Below are 26,336 nucleotides of genomic sequence, written 5' to 3' on the forward strand. Positions count from 1 at the left end.
TTATTGTTGTTGCCGCAGTAGCGAATGCAGTCTTATCAGCTCTTATCAGTTGCTTTGAAACTCACCACACCCGCAGATTGTTCAACAGCTGGTCGTAGGATTAGTGCTCTTTCCAATGCTGCGCATGTCCTGGAATGCGCAGTTTGCCTTACAATTTTTAATATTTATGTTAAGAATTTTAAATGTTGTAAACAAAGGAAATATATAAAGATAACACATTAAAAAATATAGCGCTAACTATGCTTATTATTCTTTTTGAACAGTAAGTCTCACTGTAGAGTATAAATTTAAAAAACAATTGTATTTAAATAATGAGTCAAACTTATTCTTAAAAGTGTCACAATTAAATTTTATATTAGCGCATTGAGCATTAATATTTAAGTATTTAAATTTTCTGATTTGAACAGACATAATTTAAGCATTAAAGTTTCCATTTATTATTTTCTATTTGCTTTTAGTTAAAAACAAACCTTAAATATTTAAGTATATGCCAAATCTTGTAAAACTTTTATGCCGTTGACTTTATATTTAATACATAAATGTATAAAGTTCACTTCACATAAGAGAAATAATTATTAAGCTTACAAATATATATATCAAATAATATAATAATTATATTTTTATTAGTTTACTTAAATAAATCAAAATATTATTAGCATATATATGTATTTACAATATTTTAATATGTGCTGCCCGCTGCATGCAACAGTTTAATATTTGTTAGCAAGCGCTTATCACTTCCCAATAACATCGCATCTCGAGCCTTATCAAAATATGTAAACATCGCTGGAAGCAGCCGACGACGACTACGGCGGACACACTAACCTGCCTCAATAAAGCGAAGCGAAAGGCTTTTCACTTTCGTCGCTGGCCCACAGACCCACAATGAACGAGCCGTGTGTGCTCGAGCTCGGTTCGTCGTGCGGCGGCGTCTGTGGTGAGTTTCGAACACGAAATAGTCGTTACAAAATCTCGGACTTTGCCGAGTTGTAGTACGTTTTGAAACGCGTCGCGTCGTGGTTGTGTTTGGGACTAAGCCAGCGCTGAGTTTAGAACTCGTTGACAGCCAAAGGCGCTGCGACTCGAACGTTCAAGCGGGCCCAAAGACTTAGAGAGCCTTAAGTAGTTAAAGTGTGTAAATAACAAAATAAATTTAAAGTTAAACTAGTGCTGACAATGACTAAGCAACGAATTTAATTATTTTAAAATTATTATATACTCAAACTAATTGAACTCCTGAAGTTCTAGTGAGAGAAGCAAAGGTAAGTGACAAGTCCTTAGCAGCTTAAAGACGCAGGCGCTCAGCTAAATCCTTTAACGTGCTTGCTAAGCCCCGAGGCTCTTGATTGATCAATTTGCATAGCCAAGGCTAACAAGCACTTGGGGTGCGTGCGAGTGTGTGTGTGTGTGTGTGTGTGCAAATAAACGGAATCAAAGCTTTAGCATTTATGCGCATTATCGAGCAGCCTGTGCGTATGAGTAATGCAATTGTTATGCACTTGCTGCTGGCAATACAATTGCGCAAAAAAAATAAAGCGTAAGCACAACATTTACATACATGTGTATTATTGTTATGGCAATGCCAACTTGAGCTGCGGCTAATGCTGGCATAATAAAATTATATGTAAACTCAATTCAACTCAAGTCGAGTTAAGTCTGTGGATCTGGCATTGCTCAACTCAGTGGACTGCAAATTTTAAACGTAGCGTGCAAAAGTGTTCTGACCACGGCCCTTTCGCAGCTCACTGCGTACTGCTGCCCCCAAGCAGTTGTCAAGCATGGCAAAGGCTACGGATTCAATTCAATTAAACTGAAAGCTTTCCAAACCTGCCATATACAAATAAATTTAAAGCAGCTTGCACTTGCTGCTGCTGTTTGGCATTTTACTTATCTGCAAGCGATAATTTGAGCAGCACTCAGCGCTCGTGGGCCGCGTTGCAATTGATTAAGAGCTAATTAACATTGTTGCAGCCGAGCCGCAGCACAAAAAAAAATTGAGTATGAAATTGCCTCAAGCAAACTCGCGCACACACAGGCAAAGTAAAAGCGAATCAAAAGCAGCAATCGCACAGCTCTGGAGCGTGGCAAGTCAATTAATTAGGCAAGCAGTCTACAGGATACATGGCGCACAAAATGGCGCCACTCGCAAGCGGCACAGTTAGTCAGTCAAAAAGCCAAAAACACACAAACATACACACACACACACACACACCCATTGAGTGTAGCGAACGCACATTAAAAGCAAAGTCAGTTGTACCCGTTGTGCGTTGGTGGAGTTGGCGTAAATTGCGCATACGACGCGTGTGCCCAGCGCTAGGCTGAGCCAAAGAAAATAAATAGGAAAAACTGGCGCACAATGAACGCCAGACGAAGTGTGAAATTGTATTTTCTGTTCAGTTCTGTTCTGTTCCGTTCCCCCACCCACCCCCCCTTGCTGTTGTTGAGTGCGTTTTTGGCAAACTTTGCGCCGCTGTTAGGTAAATTAATTAAACTCTTTTGTTTGCCAACAAATTGCAATTAACGCCTAATTAATTCGGCAAAAATTTGCGCGTGCGAGACGCCGGAATTGGTCATATTTAATGTCATTAAGCGGATTTGTGTCTCTTTCTCTTTCTTGTGCGTGCAAAACGCACAAATATAAATAATTATGCTTCATTCGGCTTAATTGTTGCGCTTTCAGACACACACACACACACACACACAACTAAAGTTAATGCTTTTGCTTTTAATTGCAAAACGCTTTGTTGCACGCAGCTTTGTGCATTGTGTCTGCGTATACTTAACAAATGTTTGGCAGCTGTTGCTGCTCAACAACAACAACAACAACAACACTCAAAGGTCAGCATATTTGCATAATCACCTCATAGCAGCTTAATCGTTATCATAATTATATGCAAGCTACTTTGCTTGCATTGCGCGCTGCTCTTCACTTCGCTTCGTTATATATTTGATTATTATTTGAGTTAAGCGCAACGTTTTGTTTACATAAGCAAATATAATTAAAATCAACACACACACACACATAAACTGTAGGTAAATCAGTTTAAATTGCGCTGTCGGTTAGCCAAATGCTCAATTCAATTTAATAACAAGCGCTGCCTGGCTGAGTGGACTTAATGCTCACTAATTACTGCTAACTGCAGCAAAGTGCTTAGAAATTGAAATTGAAATTGAAAATGCAATGCCAACAGATTGACCGCATGATAAATAAATTTAATTCTGCGCTGCCAAATATTTATTTAAATGCTTAAAAAATAGCAAAATAATATTCAAGCTTCAACCCATTCAATTACTGCAGCGCTTATAATAGCCGCAGACTCACCACACATTACAATTTAATTAAATTCATATTTTTTTAGTTGTTTATTTTATTTGCCATTGCAAGCTGTGGCTTTGGCTCTAGCCAAACGCAGAACGCTGCTTTGTCAATTTCATAGAATTAAAGCTTAATTTATGCAAGCCACAGATTGAACGCAACCAAAGCTTTATACACTTTGAGCAGCGTAACAAAGTTAGGTAGTTAGAGCTAGAGATTGATATTTTCTATTTCCATTGCGTGTCGATATTTAAAAATGTGCATTAAGTCTGCTTGTTGTTTATTAAAGTTGGAAATTTTGAGTCCAAAACATTCTTTATGCGCTAAATAATAATTATATTTTAATTGGTAATTAATAGTTACATTTTTAAAATAATATCATTGATAAGTTGTGTTTTTATTAGGCTATACAATATTATTAATAAAAAGCATTGAAGTCGTGCGGTTGAGCTTTATAAAAAAAAGTTACAAATCTTTGATAATTTCTATTTTATACTTTTATTTTTTAATGCCGACAATTAATGCTTCGGCTTAAATTTGTAAATAAATTGTCAAATAAAATAATTAAAATGGAAGGTCAATGTAATGTAATATTTTCAGCATATAATGATTAAGTTAGTCTCATTTAGCTAGACGCTCAACTAAGTAGACAAAATGACTAATAAACATATATAAATGTCTAAAGTTGATGGGGACAGACTAGCTTCAAACAATCTTTAAATTTAAATAAATCATCAAAGTGTATTAAAGAGCAAAAGACAAGTGGCAGCTCAGTTTATGCGGCTTGAAGGACACTCACGGCGCTGGTGGTGGTGGCGCTTGAAATAAAATGAAAATAAAATGCGCTGATTGAAATATGGCCACAGGTAGCTGCTGAAGTAGCGTGCAAATAAAGCAGCCAATGCTGAAAGCTTGTTTATTATATGGCCAATTAATTAGCAACTGCTCGCAGCTGCTGATTGGCCGACCGCAGCCAAATTAAGCAATCAATCTAATTACACGTCGGGCGCCACTTAAGTGCGACGGCGCGGCGAAAACTACAAAGGCACGTTTAAGTTTTATTTAAAGCCACGCCCATGTGTTAAACGTTTGCCTAAACTGCCAGGCACGCCAAGCAATAAACGCATGCAAGTCCCTTGGCAGGGCCGTAAATTAGTTATGACTACTGCGTGTTAATCATTAATTAGCTTCGTTGATTGCGGCCAGCCAACGCATCAATTATGAAACGAACTTAAATGCCCAACGGGCCAGTTGATTGAGTGACAACATACAGCCCCCAATGCCGCCACGCCCATGCCTTCATTTTAATTAGCCAGCATTTGCTTTGATTTCAAACTGCGTCCTTAAATTTCCATTGCTTGCACCTGCTCAAGGCTGTGTCCCGACTGCTAATCGCTTGCCTTGCTGTTCTATCATTAATAACGTTTTGCGCTTTTATGAAATTTAAATATTAATGCTGCACAATTGATAGACCCCAGCCCAAGCTGTCATTTTGACAGCCTGTCAGCGCACATAGAACGAAAAAAAAAAATGAAACAAAGAAACTTGTCAATTACAAACATTAAAGTGTATAAATGTCATTCGAGCGTGTGGCCTTTGTGCTTGACCTTTCGCTAATGAGGGTGCAGTGCTATTGTTCAAATGTCAGCAGAGTTTGCATTTCATTGCTGCTATTTAATTATAATATTTAATTGAACATAGCATAGAAATTATGCAGCAGTTTACATTTGTTTATATTGCTTAATTATTTAAGCGTTTTGCTTTTATTGCTATATAACAAATTAATAAATAATAAAAGAAATAAGGTTTTTTATTTGTTATGAAATTTTACGATGTTTCTTACTTATTGTGCCCCATTGTATTTAACGACCAAATTCAGTTAGATGCTAACTTTTCTCGCTTTATGAACAAAAAACATATTAAGAAATCATAAAGTAAAAATAAATAAAGGCAGAACTTAATGATCTATATAACTTTGCAGTCGTCACAAGTTAAATAGGTCTTTAAATAAATATTTGTTCAAAATTTGTCTTTCAATCGAAAGTTCAAATAAAAACAAATTAATTAACGCGCAGTAAACATTTAATATATATTTTTAAATTAAAAGCTTTGCCTTAACCTATGCGCAATTTATTTATTATATGCATTTAATTATTGATTAATTGATTTATTAAGGCAGCCTTTAGCTCTAACTAGTTGCAGACTCTTATCAATAATTGTGGCAAAGTTTTAAGCTGCTGGCAATAACTGAGCACAAACTACGAAAGCTGCACAAAAGTTTGTCGTAATAAAGAAGAAAAATGCAAAGAAAAAAGAAAGCAAAGTAGCAAGGCAAAGGCAACAAAAAAAATGCTTGAATTGGTAACCTTTTGTGGGAAAGCAAACTGACAGCTTCTTGATTTGGAACTTGCACCTTTTCAGGCGCGTTCACTTTCTCTCGCTCTCTGTCACTATGTAGCGCCTTTTGATGTTCTGAACACTGTTTGCAAATGATTGCTACGCGTTTTTTTTTTATGTGCGTTGGACAGCGATTGCAGGTTACTGTGCTTGTGTGTGTGCGTGTGTTTGGTTATCACTCAGGAATGCTGCTGCGTGTGGCTGTGATTGAAGTTCATGGCGGCTAGCAACAGTTACGTGGGGGTGGACTTATGAAAACAAATGGCCAACTAGCGCAGGTAAGAAGACAAGGCTCGAACAAGGACGCGCCAGGCAAGTCAAAGTTGTTTGCCCAAGTGTCGTTACCAAGTTTGACGGCTATATGTAACCGACTATGTGTGTGTGTTTAAGTTATGGCGACAGTTGTCAGCCCAAGGGAGCTGCCGCTCGTGGTGGGGTTAAGCAGCGTTGAGTGCTGCATTGTCTGGCAGCTTTTTGTGTGTGCGCTCGCGCTGACAAAACAGAGCGAAAAAAAACACACACAAAACTTTATGCCAGCGCGCTTGTAATTTATCAACACTTGGGCTGGCTTAAAGCGTTGCCAGTCAAGTGTCAAGGTCGAAAACTACAGACGGCAACAGCTTTAACTTTCACCTATAAATATGTAAGCGCGTGTGGCGCGCTCATGTGTGTGTGTGTGTGTTAGCCTAGTTTGCCAGCTATTGTTTGCCTTGTTTTTATTTTATGTGCTTATTGTCGTTACGTATACTTAATTTCAGTTTTAATTTACGAGCGGCTGTAGCTATAAAAATAAATGTTAATGGACACACCTCTTTGCTGTTCAGCCACACACACACACATACAGCACAGCGTGTTATGTATTCATGTTCAAGGCTTATCAATTGACGGCCTGCCGCATTGATTGACATGAGCAGGAAATTAAAAATGCGCCAGCATTTTGCAGCACACAATAAATAAAATCGTAGCTAAAGTTGAAACAATTTAAATTTTATTTAGCACAAAAAGCAGTGACAAGAGTATAAGCCATTAACCAATTGGATTTTTATTTATTTGCATATGCAAGCTAAAAATGTGTGTCTGTGTGTGTGTGTTGCTGTCATGTTCAAAGCCAAGCAACCCCTTTTGGCCATAAATCACAGGCAGAACGCGCACAAAAGTCTGTCTAAAGCGCTGACTATAACATTCGCGTCGGAAGTGTTATTGATGAGCGTTTAACTTTTGTTATTTCCGACTGCGGTCGGTCTACGCTTTAAAATGGCGACAACAACAAAAAAAATCAAGTGGGGGAAGTAGCTGAGCGCTGACGTCAGCCCAACTATATGTTAAACTAGTGTTGGGGCATAATTTGCTTAACAGTTGGCAGCATGGCTTTGTTTATGCTTACATACGCGCTATTTGCTTTTATTTTATACACACACACACACACGCACACACACATGCACACAGACCAGCGGCCATTTTGTATGTGCGCATTTAGGCAAACGTTTTTTTTCTCTCTCTCTCTCTCTTTTGTTTTTGTTTTTGTTTGAGTGATTGGCCTACGTATTACTTGTAACTGGTTGGTCAATAAAGTGCGACGTCATGTTCAAGTCCTTGTTGTTATTTGCCATAAATTAAGCGCGCAGATTCCATTTGACTGGCATTTTACTTTTATAGCATTTTGTAAACTTGAGCAGCAGGCCCCAGAAATTTATGACCGCACGCTTACTACATTACTTGCCTTTTTATCAAGCCCGTAACAGTCAACCAAAAGCAAACTTACATAAAAAGCAAAAGCACACATGGCGTATGTGTAATGTGTCTGTTGCAACTTAAAGCTGCGCTTTAAAAATCATTTGATTTTCACGCTAACCATAATGAGGCATTAGCATGTTGCACAAATAACAGGCAAGCCGCAAAATAAAAAAAAAAAACAAGTGGACAAATTAATGTTGGGCGCCAACAACGTTTAGATACACTTTGACTAGAGCATCGATGGTAGGGGGAGGAAATTAAAAAAAAAATAAAATAAAAGCGTTCGGATTTGGATATAGGAGCAACTATATAACAAATTTGGTTGCTCTAGCATTTATAGTTGGTGAGATACACGCACTCATACAGACGGACAGACGAACAGACGGACATGGCTATATCGACTTAGCTTGTCGAGCTGATCTAGAATATATATACGCCTTCTTCTCCCTGTTACACACATTTGCACAACTTCATGCTACCCTTTTTCACAAAAATGTCAAACAAACCAAAGCGCTGCGTAAATTTTTACAACAATTTATGCGCATAATATATGAGCAACGTTTGGCTGCTGCGGTTTGGCGTTTTGCTGTTTGCCAAAATCAAAATTAATAAAATGCAAGTGGCATGCAACATGCTGCAATTACAGTTGCCGACGCCTACAGAACAAATGTTAACTTTTAATTTTCACAATTTCGAACAAGCGCAATTCCAACTAATTCCGAAATTCAACAGAATTAATTAAATGCCAGTAGTAGTGGCCTGAGGTCTTAAACAGCAAATTAGTTAACTAACATTTGTGCTGCTGTGTGCTGTTGTCTGTGTGTTAAATATCACTTGAAATAAACAGCTTTGCCCACTGGCTTAGCATTTAGGCAGCTGCTCAATTTTATGCCACACGTGCTACTCGCTCTAACTCTCTCTTTCTCGCTTTCTCTTTCTCACACTGTTTCTGTTTTTTTGCGCAATTTATGCGCTCACGTATAAATAGAATTGATTTTGCTTAAGCATCGCATATTTTACCTGCTGCCAGTGATTTAATGGCTGGCGACATAATCTGCCATTTGGCGCTTGGATACGTTCACATCACGTACGACTACACAACACACACACACACACACACAGCTTCACACACATACGTAGAAAATCCAAATCCATTTGCGCCCAAATTCTGTTGTGTGTGTAGTCGAGACAAAACACGCACAAAAGCTCGCTACGCAATTATATTGAAATAATATCTGAAACACGCTTCTCTAACTTTGCATTGTGCCTCGCTCCACGTAGTCGATTGTTTTACTTTTCAAGCGACAATCGCTTGTGTGTGTAAAATAAAAAGTAAAGCTTTAGCTCACGATTTTTGCGCAACTGATTGATAGCTGCTGTTGAAAATTATTAAGGTATATTAAGCATGTGCATGACGCATGCATAGACTTGAGTAAAATAAATGACGCACATGGCTGTGTGTGCGGGCGCATACTTATGGTAATAACTGTAGTAGGCATACAATCATTTAGTTGCTAATGCTGCAAACTTTTCAACTTTACAGATAAAAACTTGCTGACCCACAAAGGCAGCAGATCTCTTTGTTTATCTGATTAATGTTCAACTAATTTGAGTAAATTTGTGTGCTGCAGACTCTACAAAACTTTATGTTCTTATTGGGGCCAGTGACTGCTAAAAGCTTTAACTGATTTAACTTGGACTTATGGCTTGAAATTAAATGCAAAAAGCTTAAGGCAACAAAATTAGCTAAATAAATTTTTATGACAACTTACAGCTTAGAACTTGTGACAAGTCGAGCTGGCTTAAAGTTAATAAAACAAAGAGAAAGAAAGCAATGTTGCAGTTTTGTTTACATAAAATATAAATCAAATATAATCATGCATTTATTTATATACAGTATTCTTAGATATCTTCATTATATTCATTATTTATTTATATACATTTATTATATATATTTTTTACAATTTTAAATAATTAAAACCTTTTTGAAGAGACAATAAATTTCTTACGCCAAGACTTTAATTTGTAATCTCAGCACTAAGCGCATTTTTAGCTTAGCGACTTTATCCCCAAATAAATATATATTCCTTTTCTTATCTGCAGTCAAATTTAGCATACTTAGCTCATTGTGTGTTACTTAAAATGATTTATGTATTGACTTCAATTATTTGTAGAGTCGTTCGTATAAATGTCAAACTTCAAATTACGAGTTGAAGAATTTTTGCAATTTGCTTGTGAACGTTTGAGAATTAATTTTACCAACTGACTATAAAGGAACTGCAGCTTTAACAACTTTTTTTTTAATGTTATTATGCAGTGACAGGCGCTCAGTTCCTTAGTCAACTATTACGAGCAGCGACAGTGCATTAAAAGTAAATTATAAAGAGCGAGACGCATAAAGCATAAGATAACTTTTTTTTCACTTTACACTTGACATTTCGCATTGTGCGCAAGTCATGCATAATTTTCACTTTTTGCATCAAATAAATTTTTTAAAAGTACGCTGAATCCTCCTGCCTTGGACACATAAAGCCTTAACACAGCCCAAGTGCCACATAATCTCAGCAATTTGCGTGCTTTTTATGCGATTTTTGTTACTAGCATTAGTGGCCATAAAGCACACACACACAAACACACACACACACACACACACATACATTTGGTGTAGTGTTTTTTATATGCAAATTGTCAGCGCTCAATATATGAGCATAAATTTGAGAGCGCATTAGCTTCGTATTAAGCTGAAGCTCGCTAGGATTTTAAATTTTATATAAATATTGGCTTGGGTTTGGGTTTGGGTTTGCGTCTTGTTGCTGACCTAGACAAATAAGAATTCCGGCAGCAGTTTAAATTATTTTCAGCACTTCCGTTTCCGTTACTGTTCACTGCGTATCTGCGTCTGCCCTGTCTGCTGCTGTTTAAAAAAAATTATCCAATTTAAAAGTCAAATGTCATTTGTTGTGCGCGCTGCTGATGAGTTGCGTCTCAAACAAGTATAACTGTGTCTATGACTTGCCAACAGACAGCCAGACACGCAGACAGACAGACAGACAGTCGGACAGACAGTCACTCAGACATTTCATTTTGCGCAAAAAGGTAGAAGCAGAAAAATAAAATATACGTGAATTCCATTTAACGCGGCAACTTTGTCAGTCAGAGCCGCGCCGCGCCTACTTGTCGCCCAGCCAGGACATGCGTCTGTCACAGCCTCAGCAAAAAGGAAAGTACCTTGAATTTTGTTAATGTGTTTGCATAAATTTTGCGTAGAGGCGTCGGCGTCAAGTACGAAATAAAAATAAAAACTTTACCTGCACACGTAAATAGAGCTCACATTATGCTGACACACAGATCTGTCTTGAACGTTAGTTGTGCTGCCAACTTTTACATTTCAATTTGAACGTAGCTGCTGTTCAATGTGGCGTATGCGTAATGTGTCACGCACTTACTCCGCAGCGGCGTCTTAATCAGACAAATGTTTGTACTCAAATAAACGCAATGGCCAACCATCTATAAATGTCTGCTCCAGCGCTCAGCTCAGCTGTGTGCCAAGTTTAAAGTTTTCCAACAATTTCACCTGTCTATAACTTTTTCTTTTTTTCATATGCTCATGCATTAGTCCAGCTGTCTGGGGAGCGGGCCGGAAGCAACATTTGTCAAGTGGGCGGCACGTGGCCTAAGCCACTGCCAATTGATACACATCCTTTGCCTGCCCGCCTGTCTGTCTGTCTGTCTGGGGAGCTCACAACTCTCTATAAGGAATACACAATTGCTAGCTGTCAACATTTTGTGATTTTTGTGATTTTTGCTTGCTTGCAGCTGAGGTGTCTTTTAGCTACTATTTGAATTTTCATCAGCACGAGTCTATTTATAATTTATCATTTTGTAGGCAGCATAAATATTTTGCTTTTGGGCTTTGTTTAACGCGCTTGGCACGTAAAAGTTTATCAAATATTTATTAGATTTTTGCATTTGCAGCTTTACATGTGACACGAGAGTTTTGCAAACTTTACGAGCAGACAGAAAATATTTTGAATAAATTTTTGCTTTCATGTTGCCTGCAAATATTTGTAAGAAAAGTTATGTTTTGTTGGATTTACAACTAGCTGTCTGAAATTACAAAATTCAAACGAAATTATTTATGTAGTGTGAATTTTTAGAAATAATAATGCCAAGCAAACAGTTTAGCATTGAAAGAGTCAATTAAATGTAAAAGCTACTTATATGATTTTTAATATTCCACATACGCATTCGATTTTTATAATAAATATTATTGAAAAATCAGCGCATGTTCTGTAAACTGCTGTGAATTTGCATTTTACAATTTTTGTAAAATATATACGCAGCTCGCTGCCAAAGTAAACACAAGTTCCATAAATAAGATGCGCATATCGCGAGCGACAGGCAAACAGCAGCATATGTGACCAGCAGACAGGACCTGCATAAAAGGACTGGTCAAATACCCTATCAAAGTAGAGACAGGCAACAGTAGACGACAGCTGCTTGATAGCTGGCAGCCCTTCTCAACGTCTTCCAGCCAGCAATTTGCATTTCAAATTTACTTTTTAAAAATAATCAGTAAGCTAAAGCAGCTAAAATGTTGTTCATAAGTCGTGCGTTTAGTATTTAAATTTATTTATTTATTATTAAAGAGAAGTTTACAAAACTAGACTTACTTAGTTGGTAAAGCGCTGGCGACGACGACTTCAGCTTTTAAGGTTAATGATATTATGTCTATTAGTTTATTTGATAGTATTTTATTTAGTATTTAAATTAAATTGCATAGTTTGGCACAAGCAAATAAAAGATATACAAAAAGTTACAATATTATAAAGTAGCATGAGCTGCACGCTTTAAATTTCTCGAAGTCAGCGCCATTATATTTATAATATTCCATGACTATTAATGGGAATATATAAATACATCAATTTTAATTATGCATTGCGACTTTAATGCATAATATTTATAACGAAGCATATTTAATATGCAGCATATTCATCAGTTTCAATCATAAAGTTTCAGTATTAAATGATTTTAATGTCAGTTTATTTTGCGCTACTGCGACTTTTTGCGCTTAAGAATATATTGAGCTTTATATATTATTGGAATTCCTATAATAAAAACTTCAAATGCACCTAAGTCGCTGCTATTTGAATAAGCTTATAAATATTTAAAAAAGTAACAATTGTTTTGGTTAGTAAATTTGAAGTTCTTTGAGTTGTAACATATTTTGACATTCATAGCAAATATGCCGAGACTGCAGACTCATAAGCCATGCAGTCGTATAAGTAACGCCTCACAGCACTAAAAATTCGCTGTCAATTTCTCTGGAGACTGTGAATTGTCGCTACACTATTTATGGCCAACAGACGCACGCACACACACACACACAGCTACATTGTCTGTGTGTGTGTGTTTTGGGCGCAATTTTTATGGTTCATAAAACTCGAAATTAGAGCTCAGACCCCAAGAGATGACTGCGTAGCGCTCATATAAAGCACTGACTAACAATTTGTATGCTCTGCTCATGCTCATGCTGCTAAAGCGTGAAAAATCTGACAGGCCACTTGGTTTTGGTCGTGGTTAGCAGACGGCAGACGCGAAGTGGATTTTCTTATTAGTATTACATTTAAATGGCATATAATTTGTTTGTGTCATAATATTTATGTGGCTTGCCTTGGCTTGTGCGTCTTGTGTACACACACACACACACACACACATATATAGTATATAGACTTTGTTGTTGTCTAACGAGACGCTGGCGTGCTGAAAGTAATCCGCAGTGCAAAGAATCACACAAGTTTGTTTTCTTGGAAATTGTTGTATAATTTGTAAGCTGCTATTATTTTAAGAGTGCACACGCGGCGTATGCGCAATGTTTGAATGCAAAATTGCGGAAGTGTTGTAGAATTTCAAGTGAAAGCCAACAATGGCGTTGGCGTTGGCGTGCGGAAATTTTTAATTGCTGCTTTTAAATGGGCGTGCCAACGAAAAATGCCGCTCGTTGCCCATTTGATGTTCGAGGCGAAAGGCTTGTTGGGCACACAACTGGCCTCTGCAAATAAAAGCAATGTTGGCTTAACACACACACACACACACACAGACACACACGCAGGCAGGCAGGCAGCAATATCGCATGTCCTTGAGGAATGCGCCTTTGAGCATGTCTCAAGTAAATAGCTGAGCAAAAGAAAAGTAAAGAGAAAAGCGAAAAGAAATGCGCATAAATCAAAGCAAATATTTTGCTTACGTTTTTTCGTTAAATCTAAAGTAAGTAGCGTAGCTGCAGGCAAGTTATCAGTGCCCCCCCCCCCCCCCGCACCCCCTTGCTTTTGGTAAATGCAACGCAATCAAAGTTGTTACACAGGCTAATCAGTTTGCTTTTTTTTTTGTTTGCAGCAACGCAACTTCCTTCAACATACTACAGACTAGGAAGGCGCCACGCAGCAAATCGACAGGTATTTTACACTGAAGCGGATATGAGCTCAAGCGCCGCGACGCGGGCGCCCCAAGCGCTCAGCCAGCCGCTGTCTGGTTTTGTGGGGGCGTCAGCACGGCGCTTTTGAAGTGTAACTAACAACATTTTGTACTACCAACAATTGAAAGCAAAAGGCAGCAAAGCAAACCGCATAACAGGTTAACGGGCACTCCCCAGTCTGAACAGCAGGCACAAGAGCAGCTGCAATTAGCATTCATCAAAAGTGGGCGCAATGCAGCTTAGTGGGCAGTGTTTGTGGCTGCTGCTGCTGCAACTGCAACTGGTGCACGGCAATGTTACAGCCAATGCCGGCGATAGCTACAACATACGGCACGGACGCTCGAGGACACATTTGCTGCACAATAGCAATGGGAATAGCACGAGGCTGCTGCTGATCAGTGAACCGCTGGCCACGCCCACGCCCACACAGCCAGCGGGCGGCGAGGCAGCCGTCACGCATAAAATACGCAAATTGCACAAGAAGAAAATCAACGAGAGCATACGCAAGAGCGTCGACAAGAGTCTCGGTTTAGTGCATGCGGCCAAAAATCATCGCAGTCTGGCCGAGGCGGAGCATCTGCAGGGCCGTCCCACCGACGATGAGAGTGTGGGCGAGACGGCGGCGCTGAGTGAAGTTATGCAGCTGGCGGATGAGATTGATTTGGAAAACTCATTAGAGTCGGCAGCTTATGCCAGCTCGGCCAATGGGGCCGAGGGTAAGCAGCAGCTGGCAATCGCAATGCGTCAATTTGTGCGTGATGATGGCAATTATGCGGATAGCGATGAGCTGTCAAGCACGCCAGTGGCCACAGTGGCAACCAGAACACGACTGTTGCCAGTCAGCAGCACAGCGGCAACCACAACTACAACAACAACAGCAGCAGCAGCCACACTAGAGCCAGAGGTTAACAACTCAGCTGCTGACGACGACGACAACGACAACGACGACGATGATGATGATGATGATGATGAAGTGGTTGATTTGGATACTGATACGGTTACTGATGTCAACAGTGGCAGTGGCAACAGCACAGATGCTGCTGCCGCTGCTGTTGTCTGGTCAGAGCAGCTGCAGGCCATAACGAGTGCACAAGAGCGCGATAGCTCCAGCATGGAGCTCAAGCAAATCAACTTGAACTTTGACAGCTTTCCCGAGCTGGATGCTGCTGAAACGGCCACGGCCATAGTCACCGAGTCAACGCATCAGCATGAGGAGGTTAACATGCTGGACACCTCGGAGGTCACCATGGACGATGGCTATCCGCCCGAGGTGCTAATCGACGACAATAGCAAACAGCTTGTCATTGGCGATGTCGATGAGAGCGTCGCCGTCGAGTCGAATCAGATAACCGCCGATGTGATAAATGCGCGCGATAGCAAAATTGACTTGGTATCCAAGTTTCTGCAATATATCGAGCAGCAGCATCTGATGGGCTCCAACTGTGTCGCTGGCACGTCGCTGAATTTGGGCGAGGGCGTCGTCGACCGCTACGCACAGGATCGATTTCGTGTCGAGGCCGAGGTGGCTGTCAATCGTGCCAATATGCTGACCAGGTAAGCAGCCTCAAACTCATTCATATGCCATTTGAATCGACCACATGGCCATGCCGAAACTTTTCTAATTCAAAGTTAGCGCCAGCAGCGTCGCAGCTGAAATCAAATCAGCACACAAAATGACCAAAAATAGTGACTGGGTGTGTGTGTGTGTGACTCAAATGCAAATTCAAAAGGATTTTAATAAGCATTTCTTGGAAATGCTTGCGTTCGATTATAATGCCAAGCTATTAAAATTGATATGCATTTAATTAGAATTTAATACTTTTGAATGCCTTTGTAGTCGGATTATTGACAGAACACATGCTGCGTATACGCAATAATTAAATGATTTGCTTTGAATTTCATTTTGACGAGAAGTCAAACACCTGCACGCAAATAAAGCAAAATGAAATTGAAAGCTGCGTATACGCAATAATTAAATACTTTGGCTTAAATATGAATTTAATTGAGCTGTGAATGCAAAACTATGTGCAAATAACTTTCACACTACTACATTAAATATTTATTTAAATAGCTTAAGTGGTAGCAACAATGAACTTTATTTAAATACATAAATATTTGCATTTAAATTTAATAAATGCGCAAGCAATGTAAAATTAATAAAAAAATATTTAATAATTGCGCTTTAAATTTAAACTTTTACGCTATTTAAAGTCTTTCAAATATGTTTATATTTGAAAAATATCGATTCATCTTATTAAAATATATATTATTCGTTTACTGTCACACTGTTTATCCAAGTGTGGCAAACAAAAACAACTAAACACACATACGCACACACACACATACATATAACTGTGCCTTCGGCTATGAAAAGTTGTCTGCACTTTTTGATAAAAGTTCAATTACTTAGTGCGCCAGGCAAAACAGTACGTGGCAGCAGCAAAGATGAATAAAAACGTAACGTAAGTCTGCAAAGTTGGGGCCAAAAAACGAAAGCTAGTGATGGGCCCAGGCATTGATTTACTTTGACAACCGCAACTATGGCAATTTTTTTGCGGTTATTCCTTTTTTTTTTTTTGTCTGTGTGCTACAAAAATCTGCAGCTGTCAGCTGTGCGTATGTGTGTGTGTGTGTGCATAGTTTTTGTATCCATTGATTTGAGGGCTGAATACTGAGCACAGCGACAAACTCAAGGACACGGCTTTACTCTTATTTCAAATGCTGTTGCTTTGGGGGCGGCTGCCCAACCAGCAGCGACATAGCCTCGTCTCCTTCTGGTCAGTCAAGCACAATAAACACGAAAGTTTCCAACTCGTACGTATGCTATGTGGGTTCAGTTTCCATTGGCACTGTCATAGCCACAACCTGCTTGCAGTGACTGTTGCTATTGGTAACTAACTGTCTGTGTGTAACTGAGTGCGTAGCTATGTGTGTGTGTGTGTGCTCACAGCATGTGCGTGTGCTCGCTGCAGACATTAGACATTGAATTTATGTTTCTGTGGCTGCAAAAAAAAAGAAGACAGACGCTTTCATATATACTCTACCTTAATGGCTTCAGTTTTTGAGCTTAACTCGAGAGCAGTTTATAATGCTAATAGACTGATTGCTTTTAAGCCTAGAAGTCAAACGAGAGTGCGTAGGCTAAAAAGAATGAAGAGTTAATAACTGTAAGGCAATAGATTGCTAAGCACATTTTTTTATGCTTTATATAAAATAACGTACATATATGCTTTTATATTAAATAATTTATGTGATTTTGATTAGGCTTAGCTGACTTGCTGGCTCGGGTCTTGACCATATGATCTTCAGTAGTACCATAATTAAATTCCGCTTATATCCTTGGGCACTAATATCCTCAATTTATATTTAGTTTATATAAATTATGTTTCACTGTTCATAATTATTCTTTTGTTATTATTTCCGATTTGTTTAAGTTGCCCAGTCAGGTAATAGTGCACATATCTTTGTTATCATTTCTTTATTATCCCAATAAAACAATAGCTTAGAATTGCATGCTGTTCAGTTAAATGACACAAATAACAAATAATATTATTTTTTAAGCTACGCGTAGCCTGCGATGAATTTGCTGAACTTATTTAAAGCTGCACAAGCAATTTACTTCATTGAATTCAAGTTTCGAAACTTTTACTTTTGCATTCACAGTGAATTTTATTTCAATATAAATTTATAGCATACTTTGCTGGGCCACAAATCTTTTTATTCAATTCGTGCAAATCACTTATTCTTCACTCTTTTTTTGTTGAAGAGCATTCATTGTGTGCTGGCCGCACAAAACTTTCAGTTTACTTGTCATTTTTTCTCTACCTTTGCTCATTTTGTGCTTCAGCAAGAAAATGGCTAAATGATTGCTACATAATTCTTTCGACGGCGATAAAAGCAGTTCGTTCTTTTTTTTTTTTTTTTTTTTGTTGCTGTTGACCTTTCAAGCACATTGATTAGAGCGAGCTACAAAGCCATTTGTACAAGCTCAGCGTAAAAGCAATTTGCTAAAAAGCAAAGCAAAAGGCAAGACAAGCTGGCATATCTAATGAACAAATGCGCAGCTGTCAATAAAAATCCAAATAAACAATTAAGCGCGCAGACAGCTTGACAAATTAAGTGGATCGCAGCAGCAGTAGCAGCAATTGCTGGCGTCATGCGTCATGAGAGCAATAAATTGCCAAAAGTGCCACTGTCAATAAATTAAATTGCAAGCCCAGAGGCTTCAAACATTATTTTATTTAGAGTGCCATATGCTTGGGTGTATTTAATTTAATGCACTGTGCTAATCAGTTTTGCTTTAGGTTTATTGGAATTTTTAGTCAAACTTTTGCGTAATTTTTATTACACGTGCAAATATAATCAAGAACTTCCTGCTGCTGCCCACGCAACGCAATTCAAAAACTTAGCTGACCCCCCAAGCTAACAAAAAAAAAAAAAGAAGAATAAACGTGCCAAAACGCGGATAAGCAAAATGAAGACGAGGCTACTTCCGTTGTAGACATAACAAATACCAAGAGCAGGCAGCACACACACCCACAAACTAATTGAAGTTATTGTTTTGTAATACATTCTCATCCTTGTTGTTGTAACGGCTATGGCCAGGTTTTTACATTTTTTTTCTTGTTGTGTTGTATCTAAGCATTTCCGTTTATTTGTTAGCCAAACAAAAACAAGCCAGGGCACAGTTAACAACAGCAACAGCAACAGCAGCAACGACAACAAGAACAACAGAAAAGAAAAACCCAAGCAAGGAAGGAAGACGTGAGAAGCGGGCACAAAAACAAAGCAAAGCGGCAGGAAAAACAATATCAATTCAAGTTGAAATTACGAGCTTCAATTGTTTTCTTGTCTTGGCCACTTTTGCTAGTTTCCTCACACACATACACCCGCACACACCTTGAGCAAAAAGAGTTGGGCGCAAAAACTTTTAAGTACTTAAATGTGTTGTCGTTGCGCCACGCCCACATTTTGCAGAGCTGCCTTGGGCGCAAGCATGTCACGCGCTTGCCTTTTGCCTTTTTGTATGACTTTATTGAAATTGAGTTTTCGCATCGCATCGCATCGCATCCAAAAGTTTACTCTTGTTGCTCTATCTGGCGGCCACATTCCGTTGCGATTTTGTTTTGTGCTTGCAACTTTATCGATAAAACTGAAGCTGAAGCTGTGCAAATACATGCACGATATATATATGTATGCGTGTATATAAAATGCCTGTTGTTTGAACTCCTTTTCAATTTGTCGCTCACAACTTTTTTGGCGTTGTTATCAGATCCCGACAACCGCCACCTCCAGCCCACAGCAGCTCATGTAGCGCATTCGCGTATTTGTTTTCCGCACAAATCGAAATCTGCATAAGCGATGTGCATTCAACGGCAACGGCAACGGCAACGGTAACGGCAACGGCAACGGCAACGGCAATGGCAACGGCAATGTCAAATGGCAACAACAGCAATAGTAAACAAGCAAATATAAAAAAAAAGAGGAAAACTAGCATCAGCTAGCAATTGCCTGCGGTAATAAAACGCGACAAAGATGGCGACATCGACGCTGACATGACAACAACAAGGTCAAAGCGTCGACGCCTCCCCTCCCACCATGTGGGCCATGTCATTGTCAACATGCTTCAAAAGTTTGCCAGCGCAAACAAATAAATATGCAAGCTCGGAGAAGACGACGCTGGCAGGCGGTAAGACACAGGATACGGCATTCAAATACAAATACAATCGCAGCTACAAATACAAATACAAATGCAGCAGTGATATAGTATATAAGCTCTAGTAGTATGCTCACGAAAGTTGCATAGCGCAACTGAGAGCAAGTAAAAGAAAAGTGGTTGAATATAAAATAATATAATAAATAAAATAAAAGATAAATATAAATATAAAAATAAGTATAAATTAAAATATAAATAAATATAAATATAAATGAAATTTAAAAAATATATAATATAAATACTAAATATAAATATAAATATAAATATAAAATATAAATATATTTTGAACATATAAAATAATATAAAAAATAAATATATAATATAAATAATAAATATAAATAATCAATATATACAATATAAATATAAATATAAATATAACTATATTATATGTATATGAAATAAAATAAAATAAATATATATAAATATAAATATAATATATAAATATCAATATAATAATAAAATAATAATATAAAAAATATAAATATAAATATAAATATAAATATAAATAAACAATATAAATATAAATATAAATAAAATATAAAATAATAAATATAATATAAATATAATAAGAATATAAGCATTGTGATATAATAATATCATATAATAAAATATAAATATAAATATAAATAATAAATATAAATATAAATAAAATAGAAAATAAATAATAAATTAGAATATAAATAAATATAAATATATAATATAAATATAAATATAAATAATATATAATATATAATATAAATATAAAATAAAATATAAATAAAAAAATAAAATGATAAATATAAATATAAATAAATAGATAAATATTAAATATAAATTAAATATAAATATAAAATAAAAGAAATAAAAATAATAAAAAAATATAAATATAGAATATAAATATAAATAATAAAAAAATATAAAATAATATAATAAATATAGATATAAATATAAATATAAATATAAAATATAAATACAAAAATATAAAATAAATAAATTAAATATAAATATAGAATATAAATATAATATAAAATAAATATTATAATATAAATAAAATTTAAAATAAATACATAAAATATAAATAATAAATATAAATATAAATATAAATCAAAATGCCGAAATGCTTGCATTCGCAAAATCAATAAAAATCAAATAAAATATAAATTTAAATATATGTATATATAAAACAAAAGCCAATTAAATATAAATATAAATATAAAAAAATTAGAATATAAATAAATATAATATAAATATAAATATAATTAATAAATATAAAATAAATAAATAAATAAAATAAAATATACAATATAAATATAAATAATAAATATAAATATAAATATAAATAAAAAAAATTAAAATAAATAAAAAAATATATATAATATAAATATAAAGTATAATATAAATATAAATATAAAATAAATAAAATATAAATAAATATAAATAAAATATAAAATATAATAAAAATAAATAAAATATAAATAATATAAATAAATAAAACTAAATATAAATATAAATATATCAAAAATTAAAATAAATATAAATATAAATAATAAAAAAAATAAATAAAATAAAATAAATAAATTTAAAATAAAATTAAATCCATGAAGATGGGAAATAAATTTAATATTCAACTCGTTAGTTTAGATTTTCCGATTGCTCAGTGAAATTTCCAATGCGTAGCTTTAATGTGGGTTCGCTTTAGGATCTCTGCCCTTGGTGTACCTAATTTTATTTCACCGTTATGGCTGTCCGTGCATGTGTAAGTAGTTTGTAGCTTTAGGAGCACATGGCCAACATCCGTTCATTGCTGTTGCTGGCACTGTTGTTGGCTCTTGCTTTTAGTTGCCGCTTGATTTGCTCTGCGCCATGGGTGGTGCTAATAACGCTGCCATTACTCATGGTTACCCCAAATCCGCTCCCACACACACACACACACACACACACTGAGAAAGAGACAGAGAGATAGGGAGACAAACAAACAGCAGTGGGGCGGGGCTGGGGCTGTGGCTGGGGCCCTTAAGCAGTTCCCTTAGCCGCTTAACTCGATGCGTGGCGTGGCAGTGGCGCGCTTTTTATTGTGGCAGCGGCAATGGCAGCCGTGGCAGGCAACAAAATGAAAATTGTTTTCATTTCGCACAAAACATTTCTAATGTGGATTTTCATCTGGCGCTCGCACTTGGATTTGTTTGCACAACAATGCAGCAACTGCAAGTGACAGGCAATGCGACTGCGACTGCGACTGCGACGCCAACGTCAGCAGCGCTGCCTGTGGCTGCTGTGGCCAACGTCGACTTCTCAGCCACACGCTGCATGCAAAAAATGCAAATGCCAAACAGTAAATGTTAAAGCGCGCTTTTTGCTTCAGCTCAGTTCAGTTAGTAGCAGAGTCCGCAGTGAGTTGCAGCATGATGCATGTGGCAGCATAACTGTTGTGCAACATATGTTGGCATAACTTAACAGCTTAACCAACTTGTATAACCCACAATGAGCGCGAGAGAGCGCGACTCAAGTGGCGCTTAGACGTCACTTGGCGTATGCGTAATATTTAAGTCAAGTTGCTCAGTCTATTTTTGGGCACAGCCGAAAAGTCATAGACACTCGCGACCGCATTGTGGCAAGCACAAAAGCTGCCTGCCCCCACGCCCCACCCACTGCCACGCCTCAAGTTACGCAGTTGGCTCATTATGGGCGCGCTGCGTGAAAAGAAAGCTGAAAGAAACTTTTACGGTCAAAACAAAAAATGTTTGCCAAGTTTCTCGTTTTGTTGGCGCTGCTTTTGTTATTTTTGTTTGTAGCCGTAGCCGGCAATAATAATCATCAGGCACACACACACACACAAACGCAAAGTTGGCAACTGCAAAGCAATTAACGCAACTGAATCAAAAAAACATTTTTCAAACAAAATACAATAAAAAAAATATGAAAAGGCAACGCTAAGTAATAAAGGCGGCCAGCAACAACAACAAGCAGTAGCTGTAAGGCAGCTTAAGCATGTGCGTGTGTGTGTGTATGTGTGTGTGTGTGTGTGGGCTTGTGGCTTGCATAAACATGTCAACAGGCAACTGTTGGCAACGCTCGAGTCCATTAAGTCGTTTAGCCAAGAGCGTCACATGCCGCCCACGCAGCTTTTAACTTTTTAATTAATTAAACTCATATTTTTTAACGTATAGCCAGCTAATTGAACACATATTGAAGCCGCACCACACACACACACACACACCAACAGCATATGTCAATTAAAGCTTTACGCCAGCACATCAAGCAATTTGTTTGTGCATAGATCTCATTGTATTGAGAGGAAAAGCCACAGTTTGTTTTGGTTTCTGCTGCCATTTGATCATCTAATTATAGACTAATTAAAATTTTGACAAAGTCCTTGGCCGCTTGTAGGCTATCCCATTAGGCTAAAATAAACAGCCGAGGGAATTGTGACAACAAACTTAAGACAAAAGCAGACAGAAATAAGAAAGATTCGTTGAATGTTGCAAAGAGCATTAGCGAACTGTTTTATACACTAGCAAATTCTTTAAGGTTGGATATAATAATAATATATAAATATAATATAAGTATGTATCAAAATGTTTAGCCAACTAAGCGCATAAGTAAAGCTTTATGAGCTTAAACACTTTGTCAATTAATTTTATTATTTTGTCTCTTTGTCTATATTTGTTATTATATATTTATTGATATTGTTCAAATAATTTGTTAAGCACTTTGCATGCTTATTATTATATAGCCTTGGGGTTTCTTCATTATAAATTTTTGTTGTATACATTTATTTTTTTTTAATTATTAATGAGTTTTAAACAAAGCTCAACGTTGACATTAGGCTGTCGCTTTGGTAATCCCCAACACTTGTCCCACGTCCAATTCCACAGATGGCGACGACAAGAGCGTTGCTTGTGTTGTGTGTCTTGAATAATTAAACTGGTACATTTCGCCTTCAATTAAGATGTCGACACTGGGTCCACGGGCATTCGAGCAAGGTGCTTGAGCTCAGCCAAAGGCCAAGCCGTGTCTGTTTGGCCTGCTCGGCCTGTTTGTTTGCATGCCTCAAGTGTCTTGCAGCCGCTTGGTTGCCAATGTGAATTTAATTTGCCAATTTCCAACTGCTTTCTTTTTTGTTGCCTGCATAATTAATAAGTTGTATTTTATAATAAGTATAATGGCATTAATTTAAATGCCAAGCAAAATCGATAACAAGTGAGAAGCTCAGTGCGCATTTGCAAAAGCTGCTTAAACTGTTGCCACTGCTGTTGGCCGTTTGTTTAGAGTAGGCATAAGCCGCAGTGCTAGCCGCAGCAGCACTCACAACAGCTTAGTTGTCATTGTGCTGGACTCAAAGTATTAAAGCCCCAGCAACGGACTCGCTCTCTCTCTCTCACTAATAAGCTGTCTTGCCAGCTGCCAGCAGTCAATGCAATTTAATTAAATTTTAGCGTGCTTAAAGCCAACTAACCGCAGACATTGCTGCTGATGCTGATGCTGTTGCTGTTGCCCGCCTGCGTGTGTAATTAAAACCGCATACAGCTGTGTGATCATTAAAACTTGCCAAAGCTACCACTTTCAATAAGGCCATGTACTATGCGTGCCTGTCTAGCCAACAACAGCAACGCAACAGCAACAGCAGCAACACAACAGCAACAGTTACTTATTGCTGAGTGCATCAACAGCATCTTGTTTGTCGTATGGACTATAAGCTGCAATAGAAAAGAAGGGCAAGGACACTCGCTAGCTGCCATTTTGAATATAACTCATGCTATAGTCAGCAGCTGTTAAGTTATGTATAAAGTATAATATATAAAATATTCTAAATATATTTAGAAAATTATTAAATGCACAATTGTATACAAAAATGTATTATAATGTTTATTTTTTCAATTTGATTCATTGAAATTGCTTGCTTCTTAAATATAGAACATATTTAATTCTATACATAACTTATACTTATGCATGCACTTTATTGGCTTTATATATATTTTTTTTATATTTATATTTTATATTTAAGTAGGGTAACTTCTAGCTGCGTTGCTGCTGCTATTTTAACACGCTCTCTGTCACTTCAATTACTGCCCGTGACGCACCTGCCACACATTTTCTTTTCGCTTTTGCTTTTCTTACCCTTGCAGCACTTAAGTGCGGCAAAGTGTCTTTAACACACTTTGCAAACACTGCAAAGCTGCAACTACTCTACTTAGAAATTGCCACATTTTGAGAAATACTACAGAAAATATGCAAACTAACAGCAGAAGTGGTCTCAAGTCTCAGCTATGCGACAGGATGTTGGTGGCTTCGGTCTTGGGCTGCTCACTTGAGTTATTCGTGTGCTGCTAATTAAACATTTGGCTGGCCAGACTGCTACGCACATTTTGTGCTCATCATAATAAATGACCCGCAACCGAAAATATAATTTATAAATGCATATGTATGCGTCTTAATTATGTGTGTGTGTGTGCCAAAATCAAGAAGCTGTCAGCCAAGTTGTTGCAGAGTCAGCATTTGCCATTAGCAAGCGGCAAAAGTTTTCTTAGTTTATTTTTATATATAGAACACAACGATTTTTTTTTGCTGCTGCTGCTGTGGGCTGTGCCCACTGACAAAATGTCGCTGACATTTACAAATTAACTTTTAGCAGATAAACTAATTAATGTGCCACGCCTACAGCGAGGCAAGCCTGCGAGGCAGCCGTTCGTACGTTCGAGTTCGTTGCGTTGAGTTGAGCTGAGCTGAGTTGCTGCTGTTAAGTGTTGCACATTAGCTGATTTTGTTCAATGTATTGGAAAATGAAGTCAGGCAGCTAACACACACACACACACACACACACACAGACACATTAGAGCTAACTTGGCTTGTGGTTTGAAGTGCGCAAGGTTAACTAATTGGCCGCCAGATGTTTGCAGCACGCTTGACTTGTTTGACACTCAACCTTTTTGCTTTGGGCCGCTGAAAATGTTGTAAACTGTATAGAAGATCAACTGAGAAATGGGATTTAGTCTTTAAGTTATATAAAAAAAAGGACAAAAGAAATAGCAGACAATGACTTTATATAATAATATAAATAAAGCTTGCAGTTAAAATACTGCCTATGGATTAAGTAGTAAACTAGTTAATAAAATATAAATTCAATTCAATTCAAAGAGCAGAGTTAACTATACTCAAGCTAGTAAAAGGTTTGGCGGCTATGACACGACACGTACCGTCGATTGTCTGAATTTGAGCAAAAACTCACTTAGGATAGTTACAGGCTTCCTAACGGGACATTGTAGACTGCGTAAGCATCTGCACAAACTAAAAATTGTGGACAATGCTTTTTGCAGACTCTGTCTAGAGCATGGCGAAACTCCAGAGCACCTACTGGAGGAGTGTCCTGCGCTCTTAGACATAATCAGTTGGGAGCTCATACCCTAGATACAAGACAGATGACGAACTTGAAACCAGAACCAGGAACTTTAACTCATCTACCAGTGGGAGGCACAATAGACCTTTTAGGCCGCAGCGCACTTTACTCCAAATAATAATAAAAATAATAATACTCAAGCTTAGAGAATAGATAATTAAATGTATTGTAACTTGTACATAAAATCAATCAAATCATTTTAACAAACATTCGCTTAAAGCTTTGACAAACTTTATACATTTAATAATAAAATGTATTTTTGGACAACATTGCTGCTGTTCATTTATTTAAATACCAATTGTGCTCGCAATCCCAAGTTGACCTT

General features: G+C 37.2%; 1 protein-coding gene across 1 annotated transcript in view; it reads left to right on the top strand.

Annotated features, from left to right (window-relative positions):
- The first annotated feature begins 1,236 nt into the window (after positions 1 to 1,236).
- The window catches only part of LOC108597560, a 54,313-nt gene continuing 29,213 nt past the window's right edge, over positions 1,237 to 26,336 (top strand). Inside the window, exons 1-2 of the mRNA XM_017984169.1 lie at positions 1,237 to 1,262; positions 13,844 to 15,476. Of these exons, the coding sequence (XP_017839658.1) occupies positions 14,155 to 15,476 (1,322 nt within the window). The 5' untranslated portion in view covers positions 1,237 to 1,262; positions 13,844 to 14,154. The remainder of the gene's footprint in view (positions 1,263 to 13,843; positions 15,477 to 26,336) is intronic.

The sequence above is a fragment of the Drosophila busckii genome, chromosome 2R (assembly GCF_011750605.1).
Source record: "Drosophila busckii strain San Diego stock center, stock number 13000-0081.31 chromosome 2R, ASM1175060v1, whole genome shotgun sequence".
In the NCBI taxonomy this organism is placed as follows: Eukaryota; Metazoa; Arthropoda; class Insecta; order Diptera; family Drosophilidae; genus Drosophila; species Drosophila busckii.